This window comes from Marmota marmota, unplaced genomic scaffold, assembly GCF_001458135.2.
Source record: "Marmota marmota marmota unplaced genomic scaffold, marMar, whole genome shotgun sequence".
Taxonomy (NCBI): Eukaryota; Metazoa; Chordata; class Mammalia; order Rodentia; family Sciuridae; genus Marmota; species Marmota marmota.
In genome coordinates, this window is record NW_026000249.1 from 8,347,604 (window position 1) to 8,361,096 (window position 13,493).

The 13,493-nt window shown below is 34.9% G+C and overlaps 1 protein-coding gene across 1 annotated transcript in view; it reads left to right on the forward strand.

The window, feature by feature from the left end:
* Positions 1-13,493, forward strand: part of Ppef1 (protein phosphatase with EF-hand domain 1) — a 135,145-nt gene that overhangs the window by 74,210 nt on the left and 47,442 nt on the right. Inside the window, exons 9-10 of the mRNA XM_015487974.2 lie at positions 2,461-2,575; positions 6,847-6,893. Of these exons, the coding sequence (XP_015343460.1) occupies positions 2,461-2,575; positions 6,847-6,893 (162 nt within the window). The remainder of the gene's footprint in view (positions 1-2,460; positions 2,576-6,846; positions 6,894-13,493) is intronic.

A 13,493-nucleotide genomic window follows, 5' to 3' on the forward strand; every position in this document is an offset into this window, starting at 1 on the left:
AAAAAAAAAAAAAAAAAAAAAAAAGAATCTTATCCATTTAAAACTACTTTTTGAAAAAGAAATATCCTTTAATAGTAGCATTTATGTAAGAAATAAATAAAAAAAAGAAAGGAAAAAAAGTAACATTTTCCCTCCTTTGATGCGTTTAAAAGAATGTGAATATTTTATTTAAGAGATTATTTAATTCAAATATATTTACAAATATAAAAATGTCTGATTTACCTGTTTTGAATATTTAATATTGTAGTTGTAAATATAAGATTATAATGCTGCTGAAAGATGGCCTTACAGGCAAGTAATAAAATTAATGAAGTGATTTTACTCAACCTAAAGAGAATCCAGAAAAACTATTTATACTGAGAATTTTCTATTGTTACAAGATATTCTCAGTGAATATTAATTTAACTTAAAAAAAAAAAGCAAATCATCCTCTTCAGACAGCAATTACTCTGATTAATACTACAAATGGACCAGAAAAGCTACAATGACAAGGTTACTCAGAAGCAGCATTAAAAATCACTAGATTAAATTTGTGAACTTAAAATAAGCCATTAAAAAATATTTTGCCTTTTCCTTTAAAATATGACTGAAGGAAAATTCACAATCAAGTTTTGATTCAAGTTGTAGATTGAATGGAGTTAGAATGCTTTTGTGGGGAAAAGACTTTGCAGTCCATTAAGTCTTGGAAGAGCAGGAAATTCCTCACTCATCAAGATCCAAGGAACTTTCTGTTTCCTCCTAATTCTCACATTGCTACAAATCCTGCTTCTTGTTTCTTTTAAAACAATAATAATGAAAATTCTCAAAATTTACAGAAAATATTTTTGGATCTTGGATAAAAAGTAATTTTATTTTAAAAGTTATGAAAATGGAAATTTCAGGACACCATGAGACAGTATTAGTCCAAAGGGTTCTATTTTCCCTTATACCCAGAGCAGTATCTGAAAGATATTCAGCAATGACCCCTTTCCAGCTGGCAATAATATAAACCAGTTCTGTCTAATAGAAATAAAATGTGAGCCATATATTTGAAATTTTCTAGTATTCACATTTAAAATATACAAGAAGGTGAAATCAATTTTAATAATTTATTTAACTCAATATATGAAGTATTATTTCAATATGTGATTATATTAAAAATTACATTTATTTTTTTCATATTAAATCCTTGAAACCTAGTATGAAATTTGCTCTTAGAGCATATCTCAAGTCAGAAGAACCCCATTTTATGTTTCCAATAGCCCTATGTAGCTAGTGCCTGCCATATTGAACAGCCAGCATAGGTTTAAATAGTCCTAAACTTTAAAGTTGTGTTAACATCTGTTAAATTTTTGTGGTGGTCACATCTCTGTTATATTTTGGAGTAAATATTTGGAATATTTTATAATTTAAAAAGGCAGAGGAAGACACAATGGATTAAAAAGAAGTCAAGGGGAAAAATCAGTAAATCTGCAAAACACTTATGCCATCAACACTATAACACTAGAACAATGAGATTAATAATTATAAATAGGAGATAATCCAAGTGTTTTTTTTTAAATTTTTTTTAGTTGTAGTTGGACACAATGCCTTTATTTTATTTATTTTTATGTGGTGCAGAGCATCAAACTAGCCTTGCACATGCTAGATGAGCGTTCTACCGCTGAGCCACAATCCCAGCTCCAATCCAAGTATTTTATTTGGGTTTCAAATATATTTTATTGTTAGACTTTTATATAAATATGCTTTCTGTTTTAAGCAGTCTCAAGGCTATACACCAAATATTTGAGCCACATCTGGGAGGCTTGACTCAGGAGTTCCTTGGAACCTGTCTGGTTGCCTTGTGAGATCTCCAAGCCCAGCAACACCTACTTTTCATTGCAGGTGGCAGGACATCCTCACAAATGCAAAGCAACACTTCTTCAACAGATTCTGCTTTTTAAAAAATTTAATTTAATTTTTAAAATTATAGTTGGACAAAATACCTTTATTTTATTTATTTTTATGTGGTGCTGAGGATCCAACCCAGGGCTTCGCACATGCTAGGCGAGTGCTCTACCGCTGAGCCACAACCCCAGCCCCAGATTCTGCTTTTCTTTCCCTTTCTTTTTCTCTGTTTCCTTTTTTCTCCTTCTCTTTTATTATTATTTTGTCTGAACATTTCCCTAGGGCAAGTGAGCCCCCTTGCTTCTCCTTACTTCTCTTGGGTTCTAAGGACCAAGAATAATTAGAAATGTTCTGAAAATGAATTGTGTCAATGAAGAATATGAGAATATAAATGTCTTCAGAACCATTCATTCATTCAGTTACACATATCTACTAAGGGCTTTTTATTTGCTAGATACTATGCTAGAATAATCTATTTAAGAAAAATTTAGAGGTTATCCTAAAGTATAGCAACCTAAAATGTGCTCCTATGCTTCACTTTTATAGTTTTCTTCTTAGTTTCTTATATCTATTTCCGTGACTTTCCCCCTGCAGATACTTCATGCTCATTATGTCTTAGAGGTGTTATTTGAAACCAGGAAACTCCTGAAGCATATGCCGAATTTCACTCATGTAAAAACTTCTCCCTCCAAAGAGATAACAGTCTGTGGTAAGTTTCAGAGCAAAATTGTTAAGTTAATATTTAAGTGCCTCATGGTCCTACATCATTTGCCCAAGTAGAAAACTGTGTAAATTGGACTGTGTTGAGAGAAGAATGTTAATATAGAATTATCTATCATGATAATACTGTTCCCTGTCTTGTCTTTGTTGTGCATACCAGCTGGCAGGAATTAATTATGTAAGAAATTAAAGAACTCATAGCTTTTTATAAAGGCAGACAACATTTTAATATGGAAAACCACCCATGGGTAGAATAAGCATTCTTTGCCCTCTGACTAACTCTCATTATCTTTGTTCCATGTTGCTTTTTCTAGGTAGGCCTCTGCATGCCACTTATGCTGGGAAGAGAAAAACCTAAGGCAGGATGGAGATTAAATTCTTTTCTGCCCTTGGCTGCTGTTTTAGATTTTTTCCAACTAGTCTCTGCAGCTTTTAGAAGAGTGGGAATGTCCCAGAAATCTGTTTCTTGTTCTTCTAAATAACAAGATTTGAGATTTTGTTATCATATAGGCCAGCCTGGCAGGATATTGCTTCAAGAAACAGTACACATTGAAATTCATCACAGTTGGTGCCCAGCATGCTTGCAACTGTCTGGGAGTGGAGTGCGTGGAAGGAACAGCAATTCCCTTAACTTCTAATTAAGGCTTTAGGTTACAAAGTAGTGATTGTTATTTTCCAAATCAATTTTTAGCCTGTGTTTCTCTTACTCTGGCAGGTAGAAGTGGATTTGACAATCTAATTAAACCATTTCCATTTCTAGCATCTGATATTGGTGACAGGAACTTGATGATATAGCAATACGTAACTCATAACATGCCCTGACTCAAGTTTTTGAAGAGACTATAATGGTTTAATTCCAACCCAATCAGGCCACCACATCTCTGACTAGCACATGGTACATCTCAGCATGGGGGTCTTTTATTTAAGGGCTTACCAGGCCTTAAGTTTCATGGAAATAAAGAACTTAGGATAATAAGACTCAGGAAGTCATGCCAATCTGGGAAACCTATGAATCCAGGACTAGGCTTGCTATCAGAATATAAATAGTAGCTAAAACAGAGAGTGGGGTCTGTTTCCAGGTACTTCTATCATACCTCTAGTTGCCATTGCAGAATTATCTGTGCCTAAAATGACCTGAAAGATATAGCAATGGTCTGGTCTATCCCTTGTTTGTTTGTTTGTGCTAGAGATTGAACCCAGGTCCTAGTGCATGCCAGGCAAGCACTCTACCACTGAGCTACATCCCTACCCCTAGTGTCAGGATGAGAATTAGAAATTAGGACATCTGTATCCCAAGTTAGAGGCAACCCCATATTTGCTCTACTAGTTTGCAACATTCACTTGTCTAGCTAATGTTTCAGTTTTCCTCATGAGACAGACTGGAGAATGGATGGATTAAACTGTTGCATTTTTTTTTAAGGAATCCACATCTTGGGCATTTATTTCCAGATTTATTCTATGTAGCATCATTGGTAGAAGGAAAAGCCAAGATCAATAGGTTCTCTTAACATAGGAATTATTACTTTGTCTTTAAGTAATAATTAATTACAAAATAATAATTATTACTTTATCTTTAGTAACCAATTGAACTTTGAAAATTTGGTTATCATTTAAAATAAAATTTAAAGTGAAACTATATTTCCAAAACCATCCTCTTTTAAGATAATATCAATAAAGGAAGAGAAAATATTTTACCATTTACCACATTTTAATTACTTTTTAAATTTATGTATGACAGTGGAATGCATTACATTTCATATTACACATATAGAGCATAATTTTTCTTATCTCTAGTTGTATACAAAGTATATTCACACCAATTTGTGTCTTCATACATGTACTTTGGATATTAATGTCCATCATATTCCACTATCATTTCTAACCCCATGCTCCCCTCCCTTCCCCTCCCACCCCTCTGCCCTATCTAGAGTTCGTCTATTCCTCCCATGCTCCCCCTCTCTATGAATCAGCCTCCTCATATCAGAGAAAACCATATTCAGCATTTGGTTTTTTGGGATTGGCTAACTTCACTTAGCATTATCTTCTCTAACTCCATCCATTTACCTGCAAATGCCATGATTTTATTCCCTCTTATTGCTGAGTAATATTCCATTGTATATATGTGCCACTTTTTTTTTATCCATTCATCTGTTGAAAGGCAACTAAGTTGGTTCCACAGTTTAGCTATTGTGAATTGTGCTGCTGTAAACATTGATGTAGTTGTGTCCCTGTAGTATGTTGTTTTTCAGTCCTTTGGGTATACTCATACCTTGACTGCAAATTGGTGTAGCCAATATGGAAGCAGTATGGAGATTTCTTGGAATATTGGGAATGGAAACACCATTTGACCCAGCTATCCCACATTTTAATTTCAAGATGTATTTTTACATGTACATCTAAATATACCCCATAGTTCTCAGCATGCATGAAATATAGGAATTTTTTAGTCTATAGTTATAAATGATAATTAATTCTGCACTCATTTTTTATTTGCAGTAGAAATGTCTTTGTATTTATATTTTCCTGGCATAAGTTTTTCTTTTATTGTCCAACTAGAAATTCCAAATATTTTTATAGCCTCAACTCTTTTTTTTTTTTTCCTTTGCTGGGGATCAAACCCAGGGTTCCCCATTTTTTTGTTGTTGTTACCGTGGATTCAACCCAGGGGTGCTTCACCACTGAGTCACACCCCTAACCCTTTTTATTTTTTGAGACGGGGTTTTGCTGTGTGTTTAGCCTTGCTAAATTGCTGAGTCTGGCTTTGAAATTGCAATCTTGTTGCTGGGATTTATAGGCATGCATCACCACACCTAACCTCAATTCTTAATATGCTGAAACAAGCTCATTTTTGAGCATTCTAGCTACTATAGTCCAGTATACTCAAATCTTTGATGAGTCACTCTGAAGAAAGTTTAGAAAATAATTAACATAATAATTTTATTAAACTGATAAGTAAAAATTTCTTCCATCTTTATTTCCTTAGCTTTGGAGTGAGATTGTTATGAAAGTAATGAGATTTAAGCCTTCAATAACATTAATATGCTCTTAATTTTATTGTTAAAATTGTAGTTATCTTATAAATAAGAGATAGTGATATAGAATTTTAATTTTATTATTCCAAGTGTAATTGAAGTCTTCCATTGTGCATATTTGATAAATCTTGGTTGTGGGGTTTTAAACAAACTGAGTAAAAGTATTCCTAAATTAAATATTATGGTAATTAAGTTAGATACAAAAAATAAAACTTCATGAGCAGAGTTTATAAAAGATAGATGTTTTACCTAGAAATATTTATTCATATGGGGTTTTTGAATATTCACAATCACTCTTAATTTTTTAATTAATAACTTCATATATTCATATGGTTTCCTTTAGTTCGCTTTTGTTTTTATTTCTTATAGCTCTCATCAAAAGAATGTCAACTATTTCTTCATAATTTTTAAATTTCAGATGCTACTGCTGGAGCATATTTGAAACATGTCTTTAAAAAATTATGCATTTAGGGGCTGGGGTTATGGCTCAGTGGTAGAGTGCTTGCCTAGCATGTGTGAGGCACTGGGTTTGATTCTCAGCACAGCATATAAATAAATAAATAAAGGCCATCAGCAACTTAAAAAAAATATATATACACACACACACACGTGTGTGTGTGTATGTATGTATGTGTGTGTGTATATATATATATATATATATAAATAAATGCATTTAGTGACTTGTTGAGTGACTGCAATTCACCAGGTACTATGGTAGGCCTTTGGGGATTGAATATTAACTATGATAGATACTGTTGCTGCTCTTCTGGATTTATAGCATAGGCAGTACAGAGTAATCACTAAAAGCTTTAGTTTTGAAAGGAGGCAACGTTGGGTTTGAATTCCACGTTTGATATTGGGTAGCTGAGTAACTGCACAAGTTGCTTACCTACTCTCAGCTTCATTTGGAAAATGAGAATGATGAAAATAATACTCATAGAGTGGTTATAAGGATTAAGCAAGATAATGTATGTACAGTCCTTGGCATAGTGCTTGATTCAGAGTAAGTGAATCCCTGCATAAATGGCTAGAGAACAGGTCTTTGCAGTACCAGATGTTGTCCCTCTACAGGAGAAGAAAGCACTGTGGAAACAAATTGTCTAAAGAATTAATATCATCATAGGGTCAAAACCCAGGCCCTAAAAACACTTGAGAACATCTGTCTTTTATGAAATAGACTTTTACATCTTATATGTTTTTGAATGGTGAATTTTCATTTGAATTCCAGGTGATTTACATGGGAAACTGGATGACCTTTTTTTGATCTTCTATAAGGTAAGTGATTATTTTGCTAAATATTTGCAGGATTGTTGGGTGATAGCATTCCGAGGGCAGATAACAATATTAGTTGTGTTAGAGATATGTACAAATACAAATGTGTAATATCCATTTTTATCCAAGAATCTCAAAGATTTATAGAGGCATGTCTTTTGATTTTTTTTAATTAAAAAAACTCATAAAATTTGTTTAAAATTTTATTTAGGGTTTTTGTTCAACCTTATTACTGCCTGTGCATCCACTAGGATTTGTGCTTGATTGTATTTATTGTCTTTATTATGTCAAAAATGTCTAGATAGTGCAGGATGAAGAAGAAAGCAGTCTGCTTTATTTTTATTTTGTTCAGAAATGAGCATGTCACATACCAGTTTTCTCTTCCAATGCAAACTAATTATGCATGAAAGGACTTTCCTCTAGTAAGTTCCAGTTGCTCTCTTCTCTACCTTGATTTACCATCTTGGGCTCAGTTGCTCTTGCAATGCTATGATTCTCTTCATTTATTGCCTTTGGTTTTGAGAGCTGGCCCAGAGAGCACAAAGCAGCTTGGCTAGCTTGTAGTTTCTCTGCATCTGTTTGATTGGATTTATTTTTTTCTTTGAGCCAAGAGTTGCAACATATGTTTGCTTCTGCAATGACTGGTAGCATATAGAAAACTGATCTCAAGGTCCCTGCCTTCACAATGGTACCTTTTAATACTGGTCTTCTGATTACTATGTTTATTGTCTATTCATCCCACAACTAGGACATCAAATAATTGGGCATAACATAGGTATCTCAGATGGATTGAGAGAAAATATATTCTGATAATTATGATGACCAATCATTTTCACTCTTCGAGACTGTGAGAGCTTGAGTGAGCCACACAACTTCCATGAACCTCAGTTTGTTTTTTAGCTGCATTATTATCTTAAGCTTCCATGACATAAATTCTCATGAATAAAGTAACACAAATATTCAAAAGCATTTTTAAAGCAATTCATTATAATAGAAATGCAAGGTTTTTATTTCATTTATTCAGAATGGAAGCTTGGAAGAGAATGGGCTAGGCTAGAGCAAAAGTAGGTGAATGGACTGGCACTTAGGAGGAAATTCAGTTGAGACTACAGGCAGGCTAAGCAAGACACACAGCATTATAGCCAGGGAGTGGGGTTAGAGGAAGTAGTCGGAGGCTCTCCAGATAGTTGGTTTATGAATCTCAGGCAACAATTTCTGGTAGGGAACAGAAGGTACCAGTAAAAGAATAATTCTGTATGTCAGCCACAAAACTCAAGCTGGGTAGGGAAGGAAGAGAGTCCAGGATGGACCAGTTGATTGGGATACATGGGAGAACTGAAGGTTTGGAATGCTTCCAGGATCAGGAAGTCCTCTGACTGAGAGGCCGGAGGGCTGACATGGCCTTAGGAAGCAGGAAGGGTGGGAAGTTGTAGGGGAAGTAGTCTCAGGTTATGAGAGGGTCTCAGGTGGAGTCTAGAAGGTGAGCAACTAAAGTGAGCATAAGAGAATGTTGGCAATGAAGAGGACAAGCAACTGGAAATTAGGTGTGTTAAATGGGTTGGCCACATGGACTGAGAGATGAGGAACTGGGGAGGAAGTCTAGTTAGAGGTCCTGGGCCTGAAAGGAGCATGGTAAAGCATTGGTCTGTTAATGGCTTTGGGGAGCAAGCAGATCCTCCCCTACTCTTGATCCTGAGGTGTTTTTTTCTGGGGAGGAATGGATCCTTTCCTTTCAGAGAGTTGCAGGAGTCAGGAGTCTAGCAGTGTCCTTAAGGGAGACCCAGATTTACAGAGAATTTTTTTCTGAATGACTTGAAGGTGAAAGGGAATTTACATACTGTGAAATGGGGATTCTACTGGCTAATTGGAAAGCTTTGGGAGAGGTAGAAGGATGGACTGGTGAGAAGAAGCCAGGAGTTGTACAGTTTGGGGAATGGGATCAGTTTAACTCAGTACATAGCTCCATACTAGACAGTTACAATCTGAGAAAGGTGGGGAGAGGGATGGGGGATATGGAGAACAATAACAAGAAAAATCTGGTAATTCTTTTTCTAGAGGCTTTGGGAAATAATATAAAAAGGAAAATAGTTGAGTAAATTAAATTAACAGAATAGTCACCAAATTCCCAGGCATTTAGAAAATTTCTCAAGAGTTAGTATTATTAAGGTGTGACCCGGAATAGAGCCCTGGAGTACACATGAAAAAAAGAGAGTATTCTGATATAGTTTTTTAGTTGCACTGACAAAACTATATGGAGCTTATAAAACTGGAAGGTGCTAATGTAAAGATTGAACAGGAGGAGGTGGGTGGTAAGAAGTGCTATAAAAGGAACTAAAGGTGAAAATATAGTATTCAAATGGAAGCAAGAAATATTTCGAGAGCTAACCAATGACAGTATTCAGGAAGTAGAGATTGTGAGCCTGGCAATGACAGAGTAGGTGACTACTGTATTATATTTGGGATGGGCTAGGGTAGAGGGAGGTGAGAAAGATGTTTGGAAAACAGAAGTATGCCAGAGCCATGCATTAGAATTTTGGCAGACTCTATTGAGAAGAAGGTAAAATGCATCTTGAATGTAAAATGAACCACACATGCCAGTTGTCTGATTTAACAGGGGAGACTGTGGGAAGAGCCATTGATGACACTCAGATTTCACTTTAAGAAACCGAAAAGAGATCTAAATGTACAACATGAGGACTATAGGTAATAAAATTTTACTGTGTATGGGATTCATGCTAAATGGGTTGATTTTAACTATTTTTTTGCTGCAAAAACAAAAGAAGGGTAACGTATGAGATGATGGATATGCTAATTTGCTGCACTGTAGTTACCTTTTTACTATCTAGTTATATCCTATAACACCATATTATATACCTGAAATATGTACAACATTTATTTTTAAAAAGGAAGAAAATAGCAACTATGATAAAACATTGGGGCAAAAAAGCTGGATCACTAATATAACTTATTAGTATTTTAAACAGTGTGACAACAAAAAATGCTACAACCATATTATTTTAAAGGAATTTGTGATAACTGAATACAAGACATTACTTTCTCTTATGAGGAAAAAAGGGAGCTTAAGAGATGGTGCAGTTAATGCTGCCTAAGAAGGAAGAATGACAGGCTGAGCTTGTGATGCTGCTGCTGGATCACTTAGTTTATGGCAAATGAGTGTCTTGTTAAGATGAAGGTAGTAAAATGAAAGGGCAGGACACAGGGATCGGTCTGAGGAAGCTTCAGTAATTGGATGATCTCTAACTTGCCAAAGTCAGTGCTTTGCTCTTTTCTGTCTCATTTTTTGTCTACACTTTAAATGCATTTTGATAATAAATTGTATAAGTATAGTGCTTCCTAAAATATGAATACAAACTGTTTAGGAAATAATATGTCTATATGAATACATATGACAGTGACATCCCCCCACCTATCCAGATGTTGAACTTCAGTATTTTATCAGTATTCTTATTCAGTATTCTTATTCAGTATTCTTATCTTCACTTATCATTCATATGGTCCCAAACCCAGGTTTAAATAAATAGGGTCTCTTGAAACATTTGCCACAAATCTGATGAGCTTTATTCACAAGATAGACCCTAGACCCTTACCCAAAGACTAGTGACCATGTATCAGAAAATCTTTTGTCACACAAGGTTCACCCCATAGAAGATTAGAGAGTAGGAGGGGAAGAAGCAAAAGTCAGATGCACTGCTAGCAATGAAAAGTAAAAGCTCTTCCTGACAATAAGAGGAAATATGGAACTATATAAAAATGAGATTGGAAATGAAGTAGCAATATTCAGTGAACTGGAGCTGTGTGGTATAGGGAAAACAGAGTTCTAGACTTCTCAAAAGTGCCTTAGGGGATGCTTAGGTTGATGAGCCTGCATAATCAAGAATATTTTACAGTATATGGTGTATACCCTGTTAAGAAATAAAGGGAGAAAATAGCACATTTTAAAAACTCCCAGCAAAATGGTTAAAGTAATTTTAAAAGATTTTTAGCTTTTAAAAGAATAAGCTTCAGTGATCTGGAAAATTCATTTAAGCAATGCTTACAGTATGAATGAGTATCATTATTGGGTCTTAGGAATAGGAAAATGAGATAACATGAAAAAATGGAAAGATGAATTGAGAGAAGAATAATGGGCCAAGGAAGTAGATGAGGAGGAAAGAATGAAGAACCTTCCCAATGAGAGAGGTGGAAAGTACTGAATTTCTCTATGTGGCATCAGCTACAAAGGTTGCTGGTTCAAGGATTATAGCAGGTACATAGCAATCACTTCAGAAAATGGTAGAATTTCTGTGATGGTCTCTGATTCTCACTGCAATAAAGCATCAACAACTTACTGAATCCCAATCACATGTAGTGCTTGGCTCTGGTTCACTAATATGAGCCACCAGATTGAGTCACGTCAGTGTAAAATCACAGGCTCCCAAGCTTCTGTTTAGAACTAGCTAGTGGTCATATATTCTTATCTTTATTATTTTTTGTTAAGGGAAACAGAACTTGAATTGTGAGGAATAGTTTGGGAAATGACATCCTTTTGGGGATTTATGGAGCTATAAATATCCAAAGTTTACATTATATGACTAGTTGACTCCTCTCCATCAACCCAAAAGAGAAACCTAGAAAACCTCAGGCTTTGAATTAAGGCAGTATTCTTATTAATCTTTCAGTTTTGTTTTACTGAATACTTTATTCCTCATCAGTTCTTTTATCCAGTATGGTGTGAGTAGGATTATAGGGCTGGGACTTGCTGCAGGCTAAGCAAGAACATAGCCTTAGAGGAAGTTATAATGTAAGGTTGCTGACATCCCTCAATAGATTATTCTTTTCATCCAAGTGGTTGGTTTGACTTAATATTTCTATCATTGTAATTGATCATATGCAGAAATGATCTGTCCACTGATTTATTCATTCACTAAACTTTTATTTGGTCTTTATAGTGTTCAAGGGATCATGTAAAAACTATAGGAACATACAAAGATGAATACAAAGTTTATTCATTTCACATATTTATTCATTTAGTTATTTATTTTTTATATCTTTATTTTACTTATTTATTTTTATCTGGTGCTAAGGATCTAACCCAGTGCCTCACACATGCTTGGCAAGTTCTCTGCCACTGAGCTATAGCCATAGCCCCTCATGTTTATTTTTTATTGGTGCATTATAATTATACATTATGGTGGAATTTATTGTTACATATTCATACATGCATACAATGTAACAACAGAATTTGGTCAGCTTTGTTCCCCAGTACCTCTCCTTTCCTTTTTCTCTTCCCTTCCCCATCTGCTTGCTGTATTCTACTGGTCTCCCTTCTGTTTTCATCACATACATTTATTAAATACCTTTTATGAATGGGATACTTTGCTAAAGCTTGGAAGTATAGTATAGTATGATAAGATACAGTTGTTAGCCTCAAAGATATCTTGTTTTATTGGGCAGGTTGATTAATACAAAAGACAAGATGGCTGAGAGTGAGATGTGTTATGACTGGGATAAATACGGTGCTCCAAAGGAGCTCATCGGTGGAACACTTAACTTCATGGAAGACTTTCTAGAAGAGATGATGTTTTTGACAACCCTTTCAGAGAATTTTAATAGTTGAGTAATTGCTTAAGCATGAAGGAACATTTTAGAGGATTGGGAAGATGTTACTCTTACATGTTTTTCTTGTGGTGTAATGCAATAAACGATGGAGTTCATAGCAATAATTGGGTGAGCTCTCCCTGCCTCCACCTCGGTACCTGGGATTGAACCAGCATTCTACTACTGAACTATATCCCCAGCCCTTTTTATTTTGAGACAGGGTCTTGCTTAATTGCCTAGGCTAGCCTCAAACTTGTGATCCTTTTGCTTTAATGTCTTGAGTACCTGGGATTACAGGTATGTGTCACTGGGCCTGGCCCAATGATTATTTTTGATGCTTTTTTTTAAAAAAAAGATTTGGGGTTTTTTAATATTTGATTATCCTTAAAAATTGTATCATTTAGCACCTTAGTTAGTACTGAGACTTTTTTTTTTTTTTAGCTCATCTTCCATCTGGGCTGGGAAAGGATTCTTCCTCCCAGGGTACTACATTCTTAACTATGACAGACCTTTGCTAAAAGGTCAACTTTACATGACTTCAAATATAATTTTATCATCAAGTGAAGTAATTTGCATATCATTAGTTAGGTCATATTTTTGGATTTTATTTTCTGAAAAGGTTAATTCTAATCAGTCACTTTTGCTTAATTAGAGTGACCAATTTGAAGTACTTCATTCAGAGCCTCAACCTACTAAAATTACAAGATATTTTCCCTCCTTAAACAGAAAGATTGAAATTTTAGATCAAGTATTGACAAATTGGTTTGTTAAATTAATGTTGTGAGTGGCAACCCCCTGAAGCTGAAAAAGGGATGCACGTGGACAAGAGAAGCTAATTAACTCTTAACCCCTGTGGGCATCATATTGATGCTGTTCAGTGGAAGCCATGCTATCTTGTTTTACTTCCTTTCTCTCTTCTCCACCATCATCTTCTCCTCACGTCCATAATTTTCTAGCTGTGCAGGTAATCAACAGTAAAAAAAAAAAAAAAAAAAAAAAAAAAAA